The 18,426-nt window shown below is 41.6% G+C and overlaps 1 protein-coding gene across 6 annotated transcripts in view; it reads right to left on the bottom strand.

The window, feature by feature from the left end:
• The window catches only part of PPFIA2 (protein tyrosine phosphatase, receptor type, f polypeptide (PTPRF), interacting protein (liprin), alpha 2), a 414,803-nt gene that overhangs the window by 340,876 nt on the left and 55,501 nt on the right, over window positions 1-18,426 (bottom strand). For 2 of the 6 annotated variants that reach the window (XM_015413721.1, XM_015413717.1), the window contains exon 2: window positions 13,185-13,201. The exons of the other annotated variants lie outside the window; for them this stretch is intronic. In XM_015413721.1, coding sequence (XP_015269207.1) covers window positions 13,185-13,201 — 17 coding nt within the window. The remainder of the gene's footprint in view (window positions 1-13,184; window positions 13,202-18,426) is intronic. 6 annotated transcript variants of the gene reach the window in all.

Raw genomic sequence — 18,426 nt, 5'->3', positions numbered from 1 at the left:
GTTGTCAGGTTAGGTTGATGAATGGAACTCATCTTGGATTAGAAAACTTTAACATCAAGAACACCACACTTTATTTAATGATTGTTTTATACTGTTTAATGTTTGTTTTTATGTTGTTTTAACTGTTGTTATGGCAATTGCCTCTGTTGTAGCCGCCCTGAGCCCGTTGGGGAGGGCGGGGTACAAATCTAATAGATAAATAAATAAATGAACAAGCACATTCTGTACAATGAGCCAATTCATTTAAAGAGACCAGTAAAAAAAAAAAAGAGCATTATTTTATGTGTATTTGATTACACCCCCTGGTGAACTCCATTAAAAATATTATTTGGAAACATTGGCATATCCTTAGAGATAAGGACATATGGTTTTACTGACAAACCATATGTAGGATTCAGAAAAACTTATAGCTTAAGGGACAGACTCATAAGAGCAGATTTATTACCATCAGTTTTATTGGATTTTTCAGTTAGGGGTCATCATAAATGCCATGGATGTTCAATATGTGCACAAGCATAGGAGACACAGTTTTTGGACTTCCCGACAGTTAAATTCAGAAGTGAAATTTCCTTTTTTTCTAATTGTGCAACAAAGTGAGCTGTATATCTTTTGCAGTGTTCTTGTCGATTATATTATGTGGGCGTCACAACATGCTCTTTGAGAGCTAGAATTACCAAAAATAAGTCTTGCATTAAACAAAAATATACAGAGGCACCCCTCATCCAGCATTTTTTGGACACGAGACATAGTTTTGATGATTTCAAAGTTCTAGTTTTAGAAATTCTGCATGTTAATAGGTACAATAGGATTGATGTCCAGAAGAGGCTGTTATAGCAGGAAGCATTCCAGATTTATCGACTAAAAATGTATCATCCTTTTGGACTCAACCTTACATTAGAACTTACTAGTTTCTTATAGACAGGTTTGCATAGATAGGTTTTCTTCAAGGCACTTCACCCCCCCCCCTTTTGTGTCATATACCTTTAAGAAAGACTAGGAGCATAGGACCCATAGCTTGCCACTGACTTCACAGAAGCTACAATGGAGGATGCATTGTCTTGAGCTTCATTATCAATTGCAATTCAGCAGTCTCTCTTTCTAATCTCCCTTTGAAATTCCTTTGTAAGAGAACTGCTAGTCTTAGGTCAGCAACTGAACGTCCTGGAAGGTTAAATGTTCCCTCACTGGTTTTTGAATGTTGTAGTTTGCATCCTCCTGGACTGAATCCTTCTGGACTGAATTGAGACCTAGGATTCCTGTCTCATTATCAGTGCTGGCATCTTCATGCCAACTACCCCTCTGCATATCACACTTAATCCAAACAAGCCTGCTATTGTCATTCACCTGCTATTGCCATTCAGTAATCACCTTTATAAAGTTTATATCTCCAGTACCTTGTTTTACATTTTATGGCATGCATGGCTCGGCCCGTCAAAGTGACTTTTATGTCAGATCTGGCCCTCGTAACAAATGAGTTCGACACCTCTGGAACAAGGTTTTCTCTTTCAGGGAAAAGAAAACACCCTCCTTAATTTCCCCCCTCTTTCATTTAGCTATGGGAAAAACACTCTAGGTAAATGCTTGTTCATAATGTATAGGAATACAGAGTAGGGCACAAGCATAATGGTTAAGTGTGAATATGACATTACTCCTTTGATGCAATTGCATGTATGCACATCCACTTCCATCCCATTCTTAGATAAAGTAGCTGTTGTGAATGATGAAAGTTGAAAATCCAGGCCACCTACAAACAAGGGAGATTCACCAGATATACAGAATATGACATTGCAAATTAATAAAAAGGAAAAATTCCCTCAAAAACAGATGGATGAAGACCAATTATGTTCCAGAAATGATAGAATATTGAAAACAGTTGAGTCTTAAAAATGGAAAGGAGAAATGAGCCTTTTCATGTTCCTGAGTGCTTAGAGAATAATGGAGGGGAAAGTTTGGAGAATGTCTTTCAAATTGTCCACTACAAATAATTCCTTATACACCCACAGCTTTTAAAAATCTAATGCTCATTTACAACTTTGCTGATATTTTCAGATGAATATTCTTGCTGCAGCTTGAAATACCCCCTGAAATCCTGTTCCTGAAAGTCTCCTGTCTGGCTCCTAGGGCCTCTTATCTTTCATATGCAAGGGAGTTCACTCTCTACAAGATGCATCATTTTATAGTTTTAGTTAAACCAAACAAAAGTAAAAGAATTCACTGGTAATATCCTTCCAAGATTTTTGGAGGGACAAGGAAGTTGTGCTTTGTGAGTGCATATTTTTCTGCTTGCAGAAATACTCCATGGGATCTAAGCCATTGTGATTGGTTAGAAAAATATCTGTACATAGGATTGCCAGGTCCCTCCGGGCAACTGGTGGGGAATGGAAGAAGACTTACCAGTAGAAAGAAGAAGGCCTCTGTTATGTTGCTGGCATTGCACAGGAACTGACATCATCACGCAAACGACTTCCAGGTGATGCTCTGGTATTTGGGCAAAAACTCTATGGTAAACCTTGCTTCTACCACAGACTTTTTGCCCAAATACCACAGTATTGCCCGGAAGTCACTGGCATGATAATTTCATTTGCTGTGAGACATTGGCAACGTAGCCTAGGCCTTCTTCTTTCTACTGGTAAATACCCCAGCCAGCCAGTTGATTTGTGGCTGGGAGGCAGGGGCTGGCGGAGAGCAACCTTCGCCTCCACTGGGGGGTCTGGCAACCTTATCTGTACAATGAAAACATATAGAGCATAACAAACCCCTTTAGACTTTTCAGAATAACAGTATATATGATTCATACTTGTGCAATTGCTCTAATTCCTACTCTTCATATTTCTATGGTTTTTAGATGTATATCATGCATCGTGTTTTTAAAACCCATTACCAAAACTAAAGCCAGAACAGGCAAGGTTGTAAACACATGGAACCAACAAACAATAGAAGACGCAATGCCTCAAACAGAAATAATGGTATTCCTATAATAATAAAGCATCTTTCACAGGAACCCCAACAAATAATCTAAGCCAAGTACATCGTGTTCTGTGACTTCATGCTGCTTTAGCCAGCTACCTACTTTGACAATTATTCTTCTTCTTCAAAGTACTACCACAGAATTTTGTCTAACAGCCAATTTAAAGCTGTTTAGGAATTAGTCAAGAGCACAGTGGCTTTTAGACAAACAGCATTAAAACTGCCAGGAGGTTAAAAGGGCTAAATGCCCAGTAAAATTAAAATAAAACCATACAATATCTATTTATAAAAGCATAAATATAGTCCTAAAATTTAAAGCAAATTTGGAAGGGGTATGGTCAGGCAAAACATCCATAGGTAGTTCAAGGGATGGGTTACCCCCCCCCCTTTAACATTAAGATGTATTGGGTTGTATCCCATGTAGATCCTCTTGGATCAGGCGGATGTTCCTGCCACCATTAGCAAAATAGTCCCTTGATATCTAAGCCATTAACTTTTCAGTTGCATTTACAAGACAAACCACACCTTCAGTTTGCATTTGGAAATGTGAAAAGTCCCACACAGGGAATATGAAATCTGCAGCAAAAGCAAAAATGGGCTGAGGTCAAAGAGCATTACAGAAAAAGTCCAGAGACACTGTTAAAAGTTAAGAGCAAGGAAAGAAACATAAACATCATTTATATTTATTTATTTATTTATTTTATTATTTACATTTTTATTCCGCCCTTCCCGGAGGCTCAGGGCGGCTTTCGAGCAAACACTACTATGTGATCTAGTCATAAACCAGATGGCTAATATGTGTATTTCTAAGATGACTGCAAGAGAGCCCCAAGTTTAAGATAAATTTCTGTTACATTACGCAGAATACATAGCACATTTCTTGAATGTGACTCTACTCCACATGGGAGACAGATGATAGAGAACATGAAGTATCCTCTCTAACATCTGAACCATATAGCCCAATATTGTCTGCAGTGAGTGGCAGTGCGTTCTCTAGGGTCTATGGCAGGCAAACATCTGTTGCCAGAGGCGCTGCCTTTTACTCTTGGGTAACCTCAATAGCAGGGGCACCCCACTTCTAACCTGATCCAGAGGGAAATGGCAACCCACTCCAGTATTTTTGCCAAGAAAACCCCATGGACAGTATCAAAAGGCTAAAAGATATGACGCCGGAAGATGAGCCCCTCAGGTCGGAAGGTGTCCAATATGCTACTGAGGAAGAGCAGAGGACAAGTACAAGTAACCCCAGAAAGAGTGAAGCGGCTGGGCCAAAGCCGAAAGGACGCTCAGTTGTGGATGTGTCTGATGGTGAAAGGAAAGTCCAATGCTGCAAAGAACAATACTACATAGGAACCTGGAATGTAAGATCTATGAATCAAGGTAAGCTTGACGTGGTCAAAAATGAGATGGCAAGACTGAACATCGATATCCTAGGAATCAGTGAACTAAAGTGGACAGGAATGGGCGAATTTAACTCAGAAGACCATTATATCTACTACTGTGGCCAGGAATCTCGTAGAAAAAATGGTGTGGCCTTTATAGTCAACAAGAGAGTGCAAAAGGCAGTACTGGGATACAATCTCAAAAATGACAGAATGATTTCTGTCCGATTCCAAGGCAAACCATTCAACATCACAGTAATCCAAGTCTATGCCCCAACCACTGATGCAGAAGAGGCTGAAGTGGACCGGTTCTATGAAGACCTACAACACCTCCTAGAACTAACACCAAAAAATGATGTCCTCATCATCATAGGGGACTGGAATGCTAAAGTAGGAAGTCAAAAGGTAACTGGAATAACAGACAAGTTTGGCCTTGGAAAGCAAAATGAAGCAGGGCAAAGGTTAACAGAGTTTTGTCAAGAGAACACACTGGTCATAGCGAACACCCTTTTCCAACAACCTAAGAGGCGACTCTACACATGGACATCACCAGATGGGCAACACCGAAATCAGATTGACTATATAATTTGCAGTCAAAGATGGAGAAGCTCTATCCAGTCAGTAAAAACAAGACCTGGAGCTGACTGTGGTTCAGATCATGAGCTACTCATTGCAAAATTCAGACTTAAACTGAAGAAAATCGGGAAAACCATGAGGCCATTCAGGTTTGACCTAGATCACATCCCTGATGAATATACAGTAGAGGTGAAGAATAGATTCAAGGGTCTGGATTTGATAGATAGAGTGCCTGAAGAACTATGGACAGAGGTTCGTGACATCGTACAGGAGGCAGCAATCACCACCATCCCAAAGAAAAAGAAATGTAAGAAAGCAAAGTGGCTTTCTGATGAGGCTTTACAAATAGCAGAGGAAAGAAGGAAAGCGAAAGGCAAAGGCGAAAAGGAAAGATTTACCCAACTGAACGCAGATTTCCAGAGAACAGCAAGGAGAGATAAGGAGGCCTTCCTGAATGAACAGTGCAAAGTAATAGAAGAAAACAATAGAATGGGAAGGACTAGAGATCTCTTCAAGAAAATTGGAGAAATCAAGGGAGCGTTCCATGCAAAGCTGGCCATGATAAAGGACAAAAACGGTAGGGACCTAACAGAAGCAGAAGAGATTAGGAAAAGATGGCAAGAATACACAGAAGAACTATACAAGAAAGACCTCAATGTCCTTGACAAACACGACGGTATAATCACTGACCTTGAGCCAGACATCCTGGAATGTGAAGTTAAATGGGCCTTAGAAAGCATTGCTAACAACAAAGCTAGTGGAGGTGATGGTATTCCAGCTGAGCTATTCAAAGTCTTAGAAGATGATGCTGTTAAAGTGCTGCACTCCATTTGCCAGCAAATTTGGATAACGCAACAGTGGCCACAGGATTGGAAAAGGTCAGTATACATTCCAATCCCAAAGAAGGGCAACGCCAAGGAATGTTCAAACTATCGCACAATTGCACTCATATCACACGCTAGCAAGGTCATGCTCAAGATCCTACAAGCTAGGCTTCAACAGTACGTGGATAGAGAACTACCAGAAGTACAAGCTGGGTTTCGAAGAGGTAGAGGAACGAGAGATCATATTGCCAACATTCGCTGGATTATGGAGAAAGCAAGAGAGTACCAGAAAAATATCTACTTCTGCTTCATTGACTATGCTAAAGCTTTTGACTGTGTGGATCACAACAAACTATGGCAGGTCCTTAAAGAGATGGGAGGACCAGACCACCTCACATGTCTCTTGAGAAACCTGTATAAGGGCCAAGAAGCGACAGTTAGAACCGGATATGGAACAACTGATTGGTTCAGCATAGGAAAAGGAGTACGACAAGGATGTATACTGTCACCTTGCTTATTTAATATATATGCAGAGTACATCATGCGAAATGCTGGCCTGGATGAATCACAAGCGGGAATTAAGATTGCTGGGGAAAAGATCAACAACCTCAGATATGCAGATGATACCACTCTAATGGCTGAAAGTGAAGAGGACCTAAAGAGCCTCTTGCTCAGAGTAAAAGAGGAGAGCGCAAAAGTGGGCTTGAAGCTCAACATCAAAAAAAACTAAGATCATGGCATCCGGCCCCATCACTCCTTGGCAAATAGAAGGGGAAGTCGTGGAAGTAGTGACAGACTTCACGTTCCTGGGATCCCAGATCACCGCAGACTGTGACTGCAGCCATGAAATTAAAAGACGCCTGCTCCTTGGGAGGAAAGCGATGGCGAACCTAAACAGCATGATAAAAAGTAGAGACATCACCCTGCCAACAAAAGTCCGCATGGTCAAAGCAATGGTATTCCCAGTTGTCATGTATGGCTGCGAGAGTTGGACTATAAGGAAGGCCGAGCGCCGAAGAATAGATGCTTTTGAACTATGGTGCTGGAGGAGACTCTTGAGAGTCCCTTGGACTGCAAAAAGATCAAATCAGTCAATCCTAAAAGAAATCAACCCTGACTGTTCCCTGGAAGGCCAGATAATGAAACTGAAGCTCAAATACTTTGGCCACCAAATGAGAAGGGAGCACTCACTGGAGAAGACCCTGATGCTGGGAAAGACTGAAGGTCAAAGAAGACGAGGACGGCAAAGGATGAGATGGATAGACAGTGTCATCGATGCAACGAACATGAAATTGAGCCAACTTCAGAGGACGGCAGAAGACAGGAGGGCCTGGCGGGAGATGATCCATGGGGTCGCGAAAAGTCAGACTCGACTGTGCGACTGAACAACAACAACAATTAATAATCATAACTTCATCTAGATTAACTAGATTAAAGGCAATTTGGCTAACACATCTTCCTGACACCTGCTTCCTGAGCGCCTTTAACCAGAGATACCAGGGACTAGGGAGTGAACCTAGAACCTTCCCAAAGCAAAGCAGATTCTCTGTTACAGTTGCTCTTGATTTTTCTGATGACACCAGGGACCAATTATAGGTTGAGAACTTGGTGAACACATTATCAAGTAATGCCTTGCAATGTAAGTGAACAATCACAGAACTAGCACTACAGTGCTAGTAGTGCCCAGTTGTTGTTTTTACCTGCAGTCATTGTTCAGTATTTTCACATTGCCCAAGATTTTCTTACCTGCAGTCATTTGAATGGAGTAATTTCACTCATTCAGCTGCAAGTGTGCAGTAGTCAAGTGAAGCATAATGTGTTGGTTACCCAGCCTTAGCAAAACATGCTAAGAAATAACAAAAGACACAACATTCAACTTTTGTATGTTTCCATATACTCATGAGACTACACAGGAGCCACAATGACACAAGTGGAGTGGATACTGCAGTGATTTCTGTAATATGTCTCAACAGCCCTGGCAGTTGGTTAACCAAGAAAGTAACTTGTCCAAAATCACTCAGTAAGTTTCACAGTGAAGAATGAATTTGAATCCAGATTTTTCAGTCCTAGTCTAACCACCACACAGATTCTATATATTCCTCATTTGTGGTGCCCACATGTTTCTCTAAAATTTACTGCAGTTTTGTCTAATAAATTAACTAGGCCAATTGGCCTTTCATGAAGGCAAGTCTCATGCACATGATGAAACAAATGGAGATGTGTCATTTTATCTTAATGTTGTCTATACAGCAATCTAATTTATCTCCACAAGGAGGTGCTCATTCTTTACAAATCCATTTGCTTGTGACAGAAAAACAGTGATGAAAGATGTATTTATAGCTTATACATTTTTAGTCTTTTTAAGTACACTTTAGAATAGAGAGCCATTGTTTGTTTTGCAGTAGCAAAAATAAAAATTAGAATGAACTTTATACTTAAAAGGCACAATATCTAACCGACTACAAACATATCATTTATTGTAAGAACATTTTAAAAGAACACTTGAAAACAAAGCATTAGAGGACTTTTCCCACCTACCATATTGCAGTCTATATGCAGCGATTATCTCTGTTTCTTGTACACAGCATAAAAACACAGTTTGCACAGGTATTAATTCAGTGCTGTATGCAAGCACTTTCTCACGGAGTGTTTATTTCCACGGACAGGAATAGTGATATATGAAAGGACCCTGATGAGCACCAGCTTGATTTATTTATTTATTCATTTATTATTTGTATTTATAGCCCACCTGTCCCACGAGCAGGCTCAGGGTGGGTAACACCATACAACATACAATAAATACAATTTAAATTAAACAATTTAAACAATTTGAAAGGGATAAGCATTAAAACACAGTCACACTTCTAACAAATCAGCTGGCTGTGGGGGTTCCCTGGCATATTATATGGGTTGATAGGTGGGTGGGTGACAATCACCTCAGGGAGGTCATATAGAGATGTCTGCTGCCTCTACTGAAGGTCTGGCGAAACAGCTCCATCTTACAGGCCCTGCGGAATTGAAGAAGATCCTGTAGGGCCCTAATCTCAACTGGGAGCATGTTCCACCAGGCAGGGGCCAGGGCAGAAAAGGCCCTGTCCCTGGTTGAGGCAAGACGGACATCCTTTGGGCTGGGGACAACCGAGAGATGTAGCTCCATAGAGCGTAATGCTCTTCGGGGCATATATGGGAAGGGGCAGTCCCTCAGATATGTGAGTCCCAGGCCATATAAGGCTTTAAAGGTGATTACAAGCACTTTGAAGCAAATCCGGAAGTCAACTGGCAACCAATGCAGTTGGCGAAGCACCTGCTGGATGTGAGCCCGCATTGGCGTCGATGTCAGCAGGCGTGCTGCTGCATTTTGCACCAGCTGTAGTTTCCGGGTCAGCCTCAAGGGTAAGCCTACATAGAGCGAGTTGCAGTAATCAAGCCTGGAAGTGACCATTACGTGGATCACTGTAGCTAAGTCCTGGGGGGAGAGATGTGGTCTCAGCAGCCTTATCTGCCTAAGATGGAAAAATGAAGGTCTGGCAACTGCCGTAACCTGGGCCTCCATAGAAAGAGAGGCATCCAGTGTTCCTCCCAGGCTCCTCACTTTCTGGGTCGGCACCAAAGGTGCCCCTTCCAGTGTGGGGAGTCTGATATCCACATCCACACACACCCAACCCAGGTAAAGGACCTCCGTCTTCGATGGATTATGCTTCAACCGGCTCTGCCGCAACCATCCAGCCACAGCCGCCAGGGCCTCAGCTAGAATGTCAGGGGCAGAAGACAGATGTGCATCCATTAACAGATAGAGCTGGGTGTCATCCACATATTGATGGCAACCCAGCCCATAACTCCTGGCAAGGGGGCACATGTGTTATTCCACATACAAAATTATTGCTTTCAACACACCTTTCTTAATGCTTCTCTACTTAATGCCTACCAAAAGGAAAGAAATACCTTAAAAGTAGTTAAGCAAGAAAACGTTTTCAAGCAAAAGTAGGAAGGTATGCATCCCTGTCTGTGTGCCTGCCTCTCTTCTGGCTTTCAATTTGTTGTTCTTATACATGACTGTAAACTCTTGGGGAACTGAACTTTTTGTAGTCACCTACATTAGACACTGAACTGCAGGCTGTGGAAGGTCAGTAGTTCAGCAGTTCAAGACCCGGGTGCCGCATGATGGAGTGAGCTCCCATCTCTAGTTCCAGCTCCTGCCAACCTAGCAGTTCGAAAGCAAGAAATTGCAAGTAGATAAATAGGTACCGCTTCGGTGGGAAGGTAACAGCGTTCCGTGCGCCTTGGTGTTTAGGCATGCCGGCCACATGACCACGGAAACGTCTTCGGACAGCGCTGGCTCTTCGGCTTTGAAACGGAGATGAGCACCGCAACCCTAGAGTCGGATTCGACTGGCTTTCGAGCAAGGGAACCTTTACCTTTACTTTACATTAGGGATAGCACACTTTGGATAGGGTACATATGTACTAATGCAAAGTGTATTTAGTTAGGCTAGAAATAGCACCTGACCTGGGTAGCCCAGACTAGTCCAATCTCATCAGATTTCAGAAGCTAAGCAGGGTCTGTCCTGATCTTCAGAGACTACCAGGGTCATGACATGGAGGCAGGCAATGGCAAACCACCTCTGAAATCTCTTGCCTTGAAAACCCTATGGGGTCACCATAAGTCAGCGGTGACTTGATGGTGTGCACACACACACACACACACACAGAGAGAGAGAGAGAGAGAGAGAGAGAGAGAGAGAGAGAGAGAGAGCGCTAGTTATTTTGGTCTTCAAATCCAGAAATTTGACTCAAGCAAATGAAAGCATGAATGGAATGAGCTAGAAGAGGAAGAGGTTTCTTGCTCTTTTCTTCCCCCAGCAACCTCCCCACTCTCACACATACCCTATGAATCCTCTGGAGAGGACTAGTAGATCCTCCAAAACAAGTGCACCATGGCATGAGGGGCTGCTGTTAAGAAATGAAATAAGAGCAAAATTGTTAAACCATCCTCTCTGTGAATGGAAAACATACTCTGGTGGGTTCTTCTGCCAGTGGAAGGGGAAATGGGAGGTGGTTTTGCCTGATTCTCCCTTCTCACTTCAGCCCCTTGCTTTTGTAAATTTTGATTATGGCCATCCTCCAGCCCCCTGTGGCAGAAGACTTCCAGCAGGACTAGTGGGTGAAACAGAAGACAGGGAAAGATCTGCCTCCACAAACACTCTCCTCTGGAATATCTATAAGAAGCTTTCCCCTAAAAAGTGAAAACTATCGGAATGTCTTCTATTTTGACACAAGTTATTGAACAATGGGGATTTTTGTTTGTAGGAACTGTGGCTTTATATTTATTTAATACATATAAACCACAAAACATGTATAATCACAGTAAGCTGACTAGAGGGGAGAAAATGAAATAACCAAGAGAAGCTGCCTGAGAGAGTATGGGTGTAGCTGGAGACTGCATACTGTCAGGTCTGCTGCTTGCCAAAGGAGGACACAACAATTACAAGCCACAAGAGGCTTTTGTGATGGCTGAATCTGCAAAGTATGTTCTTCTGACCAGCTAGCTCCAAGCTTTCTACTGATCCTCACCTGACATCAAAAAGCTATTTAGGGACAAAGGGAGTCATTAAGAATCTGTGTCAGCTACATTCAGGAAAGCAGAGCTGTTTTAACATTTCCCTGCAAGTCCTGACAAGTAAATAGAACTGGGGCACACTAGCCATTATAGCCATCACACAAAGTCCTCTTGGGCTGATGGCCAGCTCCCACCCACCTACCTTGGCCCAGTCCAGCCCAGGGGTAAAAAGTGTCCCAGGAGAGCTATATACAAATGCAGCTCAGGGATGAACCATGCACACCACTTAGCCTGGGAAAGGCAGTGCCTGGCCTGAGTAAACTGTGCACAGAGCTATGCAAATGAGAAATTATGGCATCAAACTGTCAGAAAAACTTATGGCCTCAAATGACTGCATTTTGAAATTAACTATCTGTAACTGATATAAGACCCTGGTAAACAAACAACACATTTAATTTATTATCATCATTACTGTCAGCAATTAAAAAGTGAGTAAATGCATCAAAGCACCATGAAGAATGCTGCGAAATGTACCACAAAGATTTCTGCTGAGTTTTTGCTCTTCTGCAAGGGGAAAAGAGATGAAATCTTAGCTCTCCTTTAGTCCTCAGATTTGCTAGTCACAGTTCATTGCTACTTACAGATGATAGTGAGTGACAGAACAAGCAACTGCAGAGAGTGTAATCCTTGGTAAGAATGAAACAGTTGGAGAGAGAAAAAACACTGAGCTATACAGAAAAACAAAAGCAACAAACTAATAGACCTTGGACAAGGAAGAGGAAATCTAAAATACAAGTAAAACAGAGGATGTGAGGGTGATCTGGCTGCAACATTTGTCTCCCCATTAATTGCCAGGGCTGATTCATTTAATCTGGCTGGCTAGGCGGGTGTCCCCCACCTCCCTCACCACTCCATGTGTGTCCCTCCCAAAGCTGTGTGTTCAGTCAAAGAGGACACCTGTCCCAGATAGGAGGAGTGCACCATTCTTTGGTCAAGGGTATATGATAACATACTTAATTCAAGATATTCATTGCAACAGGTATTTTACAGTTAGCTTTAAATGTATGTAAATTATATAAGAAGTGCATTGTACAAGAAAGGAGAGCCTCTACTTTGGTAACAGCAAGGATTCCACATATTTATTTCATGCTCAAGAGAGCAGGCTTTTATTATAGCACTCCTGACAACTGAAAGTGCAGTCAAACCATAATCCAGAGAGCATATCCCCATGGGTTGCAACTACAAAGATGAAAATAGCATCCCACTCCTATGGGGCCTTGCAGTATTCTACCACTGTGCGCACAGACCACATCAAAGTGGCCCATAGTGATGAAGGTGTATGGTTTCATGGGTGAATATTAGAAAGAACAGCTACATAGCCAATGTAATATTATTTAAATAGATAGTTTTCAGTTAGAGGAGATAAAGAAACCACTCAAACATGCTTTAAAAATCAGGCCCAATAACTTCAAAGAATGGGATCCATAAATGGCAGATTGTTTTGTACTTTAAAAACTATACATGTCAGCTAACTAAAACAAAACAATCTATGTCCACTACTTGGGTCATAGAATAGGATCACTGTTGCTACAGGTGGCCTACTCCTTTCCAGACTTATTGTATGCTTGTCTTGCTGGTCATATTTATGAGATGAAGTGAGGTATATCTCCCCTTTAGGTCACTTATGTAGAATATGGGAAGGCTTAACAACAGTTTACCAGGTTCAAATGAGGTTTAACAAAAGTTTACCAGGTTCAAAGTTGGGAACAAAGTAATTTCTTTATCAAGTTGCTATTGTTTAAGGAACTTTGATGATAGATGCAATATACAAAGGGGGCCTAGAGCATGTACACAACTTTATTTTTAGGTCAATGAGTACAACAATGTTTCAAGCCCCTCAGATTTTGATATTCCTACTCATTGGTGCCCTCACTTGCTACCTACTTCTGTCTGCAATTGGAGAAAGTTAACAAAGCACCACAGCCAGATGCCAGATAGGGAAGCTGTACAACCTCCTCCTGTATCAGATGTAAGCTTCCCATCTGCCCGTGGGTAGTAGGCAAGCTCCCACCCTGGGATCCTGGCCCTGCTGTGGTTCTTTAGCAGAAGCAAAAAGCTACACGGGGCAGCAGTGTCATAACAGGAATCTGCTTATCTGTATGGTAAAAGCCATAGAGATTAACCAATTCCTAGAGTATCATTCTATGTACAAACCAGAAATTATGTCACAATGTCACTCCCTGGAATAAAAATACTCCTGCTGGTTGCCAGTGCTTGGCTAGCAATCCTAATCAGGTATTCAAATGCTAGTCCTTTGTTCATTTTCTCCAACAGTAATAGGTGAACTGTGATGCTAAGCCAAAACCGAAGGCTGTGAGGCAGCATTCAACCAGTGCTAGTTCAGTTGTGAAAGCAAGCAATGAGTGAGCATACCAAGGAAAGTAATTTAAACCCCACAATATGTTGGGGAAAGCAGTACCATGCTCTCCTCTTGCTGCTATATCTACAGTGTTGAAATCACAAATTATCTGATCTTTATTATGTGCCTCAAGTCTTCATAAGATGCATAAACAAAATTCTATATCTAAGTTGCTATTAATAGCAACAAAAAGTACAAGATGGCAAATTTATAACATACCTTGTCAATTGCTTACGTGAGCAAATAAAGACTTCCTTCGCTATAACTGATCTATTCAGTTCTTGAGCCAAATAATTTCTAAAAATAGTTATTGGTTCACAGCTCACTTAGAAGCTTCCATTGTTTAAAAGTATTTGACAGTCTACAGACTGTCTTTAAGTGACATTTTCAGTTAATGTTTCTGTTCTTAACACCATAATTATAGCTGGATGTGTATAGAATCTGATTTAATTTTAATGAATGCAGTCACAATTAGGATAATGAGGTTCACAATTTTCTGATTAACATATTGCTAGTTAAATACTTTTACCACATGCCTTTAAAATAGAACTAATTTTCATAGGAGGGGAGTACTTCAGAATCCTATGGTGGAGGTGGAAAATGCTGTCAAGTTGCAGCCAATTCATGGTGACCCCATGTGGTTTTCAAGGCAAGAGACATTCAGAGGTGGTTTGCCATTGCCCTGTCTCTGCATCATGATGACCCTGGACTTCCTTGTTGGTCTCCCATCCAAATACTAACCAGGGCTGATCCTGCTTAGTTTCCAAGATCTAAAAAGATTAGGCTAGCCTCAACCATCCAGAGATCCTATAAAATACTCATATTCATACATTCATAAACTGAAATGCTGTGCAAAAGAAAAAGCCAGAGTGGAAATTTATATTGAAATTAGAAGAAAACCAGACACACTGCTGATGTAGCCCTTTGTGTCATTAGTGTTGGCTGTACCGGTTAGGAGATTCAACACACTGCATGCCTGCATCTTGCTGAATTTATTAATTTTAGAGCATTAATCCAGACTAGATGTAGGTGATGTTGGCTGGAAATGCTAGAGGCCTTGGAGAGGGCTATGCTGTCCACCCATCATACAGTAATTTTGTCTTTTTCAGACTCAGTTAAGAGACTGGGGATAGTTTTAAAACAAGCTATTTTACTGGGGGAAAAGGTTGGGGGATAGTACGAAACAGCTGCTATCAGGTACATCATGTTAGGAGGCTGGCCTCTTTCTGGGCACAGCAAATCTGACCATGCTGGTCCATGCAACAGTAACCTTGAGGTTAGACTGTTGTGAAATGTTCTACATAGGGCTGTTCTTGAAGACAATTCAGAAACTTCAGCTGGTACAAAATGCAGTAACCCACTAAGACCAGCCATCTGGCATATATTACCCCTCTTTTGAGATCATTGCACTGTTCCCCAGTTTATTTTTTAGTTCAAGATGTTGGTTGCTACCTCTAAAGCCCTTCATGGCCTGAGACCTATATACCTTCAGGACCCCCTCTCCCAGTATCAGCCTGTGCAACAGCTCCATGAAACAGCTACATTTGAACTTTGGCTATTGGTTATTCCTTCCTGTATGGTGGTTATGACATAAAAAGGTAAGTCAAACAGAATAGAGGGCCAACAATAAAAACTTAATGTTTATAATCTAAAAAGATACATGTATTTATTAGCAAAGAATTAAAAAACATATAAGGGCCCAATCACACCTCATGTAAAAATGCCAAAATCTTACACACAAAAGCCAATGAACTTGACCTGATGCGTTTCAACCTGTATAGGCCTTCTTCAGAGGTCAAACACAATGAGGACCAATTGGCTTATATCATAATACAATACAATCATACAATTATGCAACATGGATACAAGATAGACCAGAAAAAAAATTGTTCCGAAGTGAAAACACTAGGCACAGAATAAAAGTATAAATGAGGCCTCCAAAGATGCAATCACATGCCAAATGATATTTCACTGATACTAATTTCTGGTCCAGAAAGTGCCTTCCAATGATTGTTTAGCCAAAGCGTCCTCAGTAAAATTACAGAAGTAATAAATATAATTAAAACAGCATAAAATACAGAGTATAAAATATTTATTTATTATTCCTGAAGCTGTTAGGAAGGCTGAGTTGAGATTCTGCAAGTTGTCCAAAGCAAAATTATTCAGCAGGGCTTTTGAAACTGCCATCTGATTTTTAATTTCATATGTTTGTTTATTTTTATGGATTTGTAATCATCATTGCACTTCAGAGGAAGGTGGACTAAAATGCTGCAAATAAATAGATTTAAAACTGCCACTTTCCATGTTCTGTTTTAAAGACAAGTAAGCTCCAATGAGTTATTACAGATTAACATGTGATGAAAGTGTCACATTGTGATGTGTCACTCCATTGTGAAGACCTAGAAACCCTGGAGCCTCTTCTGGAGCTAGCAATAAGTTTTGCTTAAAGTAAAATTAAAAGCAAATGTGAAGGGTCCTGCTCAGGAAAAGAAATCTGTAGAAAGTTTTAGGTTTCTAAAGAAAGTATTACAGGATTCCAACAAGCTGTTTGATTTTGTTTGGTGACAAACTTTTAAAAACAAACACCAAACTGAATACGAGGCCCCATTCAAATGGCAGGTGACTCCAAATGAAGGGGGGGAAGCAAAACATGACATGATCACATGACACTATAGGGACAAACCATCAAATGGCCAGAGTGAAAACAATATTTCACACCAACTGCAACAAACCAAATAGATTTCTTTCATTTTTTCCCTTTTCATAGACACTGAAAACCATCTATAGATAAACCACCATTGATGAACTCTTGGTCACCACGTAACCCCAATATCTGGTTTGCATCAAAAAGGACAGTTTCCTGTTGAATGGTCGTTTTATGGCCTGAGTCCAGGCCACATCGCTATACACATCAAAGGTTGCCTTGGTACCATCTTCACACTCTTGACCAGATGCCCCTCCTAAGTTAAAGGTTTAGATTTCAAACATTGCCCACTCCTCTTAGGTATGCACATCATTATTTAGTACCCAATAGTATAGAGTCCTGGGACGGACCACAGGTGGGAAGGGCAAGGAGGATGGCACCACTGCCAGCCCCCAAGAGCCCCCCTATTTAAGGTGAGGTTCAACAGTTTGGACCCGGCTAGCCAATTTCTTCCCTAACTAAGTAACTTATAGTATTGCTGCTATTGTAATCCTTTGTTTCCTCTCTGACCTCGTGGACTACAGCCTAGAGGTCCACACGTGTTTGGCTGGTTCCAACCGTGTGCAGTAGAGTACTTATAGTTAGCCTGTTTATTTCACCTATTCTTCGTTGGGAAGATCAAGCCTCTGATCAGATAAGTATTTGCTACTCCCTTCCCCATACCTTTAGCATAGAAGTAACTATTTGCTATTTCTGTAACACTGAGGATCTTGCGTGTGTGTGTGTGTGAATCTGTTTTTATGTATGTATGTGAAGTAGGGTTAGGAAATAAAAGGAACCAGTTGCTTTCATCAGATATTAGCCTTGTCTCCATTTGTAAACCAGACTTCCTCCGAGGGTTGCGCATCCTGTATACACTGGGCATTACCACCACTGAAATTAATAATTCATAACGCCTCTGTCGTAGATAAGGCAGTCAGGCTATCAATATAACTCATAACAATCTCATTTTACCCATATTTAACCAATTTTTTTAAAATTACATATAAAAACATCCTGTGTGTTTATGCTGGTTTGCACAATAGATGGTACAAGTGGAGACGGGCAAGAACTTTACAGGAGCAGCTATCCCATTCCCCCCATCTTTGCTTCCTATCTCCTTGCTTCGCTGTCTTGCACTCTTTTTCCTTCTTGCCACCTGTTCTCCTACACTCACTCTCTCCTCCATACCTGTCACTTCCTTTCTCTTTCTACCCCCCTCCCATCACTCTGTCTTTCTGCCCTCCATCACTTTCCCACCCACCCGCTCCCCCCCACCGCAGCAGTAATGATGGCAGCTGTCCAGGAATCACAATGGCTCTCCTAACTTCAGAGATCAGTTATCCCTTAGGGTTGCCAGCTTCAGGTTGGAAAATTCCTGAAGATTTGAGGGGTGTATCTTGGAAGGGTGAGGTTTGGGAAGGGAAGCAACCTCAGCAGAGTATAATGCCATAGGCTCCACCCTCTGAAGCAGCCATTTTTTCCAGGGGAACTGATCTGTCATCTGGATAGCAGCTGTAATTCCAGGTGAACTCCAGCCCTCACCTGTAGGTTAGCATGGAAGGGAGTAATTAATACAAAAGATACAAAAGAACAAACCATTTGGTCTTTTGTAACTTTTGTATTACTTACTCACCTGTAGGTTGGCAACACTAATTCCCCTGGAGGAAATGACTGCCTTGGTATGTTGGAGCCTATGGATTATACATGTCTGAGGTCCCTCCCCTCCTCAAACCCCACCCTCCCCTGGCTTCACCCCTTAAATCTCCAGGAATTTCCCAACCTGGAGTTGTCAACCCTATCTCCTTCCCACTCAACAGCCAATCTACCTTTATCTGCACCTCTGTCTTCAGTTTTCTGTTTCTCCCTCTCTGTAGCCTCTACCTAAGAAAACTATGGTCTTTCTTCACAGTGGGGACCAAGGCAACTTACATTCTCCTCCTCTCCTCCTTTTTATCCACACAATAACCCTGTGAGGTAGGTTAGGCAGATAGTATGTGACTGGTCCAAAATCATACA

This window comes from Gekko japonicus, unplaced genomic scaffold (assembly GCF_001447785.1).
Source record: "Gekko japonicus isolate JY-2015 unplaced genomic scaffold, Gekko_japonicus_V1.1 scaffold649, whole genome shotgun sequence".
NCBI classification, from domain to species: Eukaryota; Metazoa; Chordata; class Lepidosauria; order Squamata; family Gekkonidae; genus Gekko; species Gekko japonicus.
This window is presented reverse-complemented; position numbering and strand designations above follow the sequence as displayed.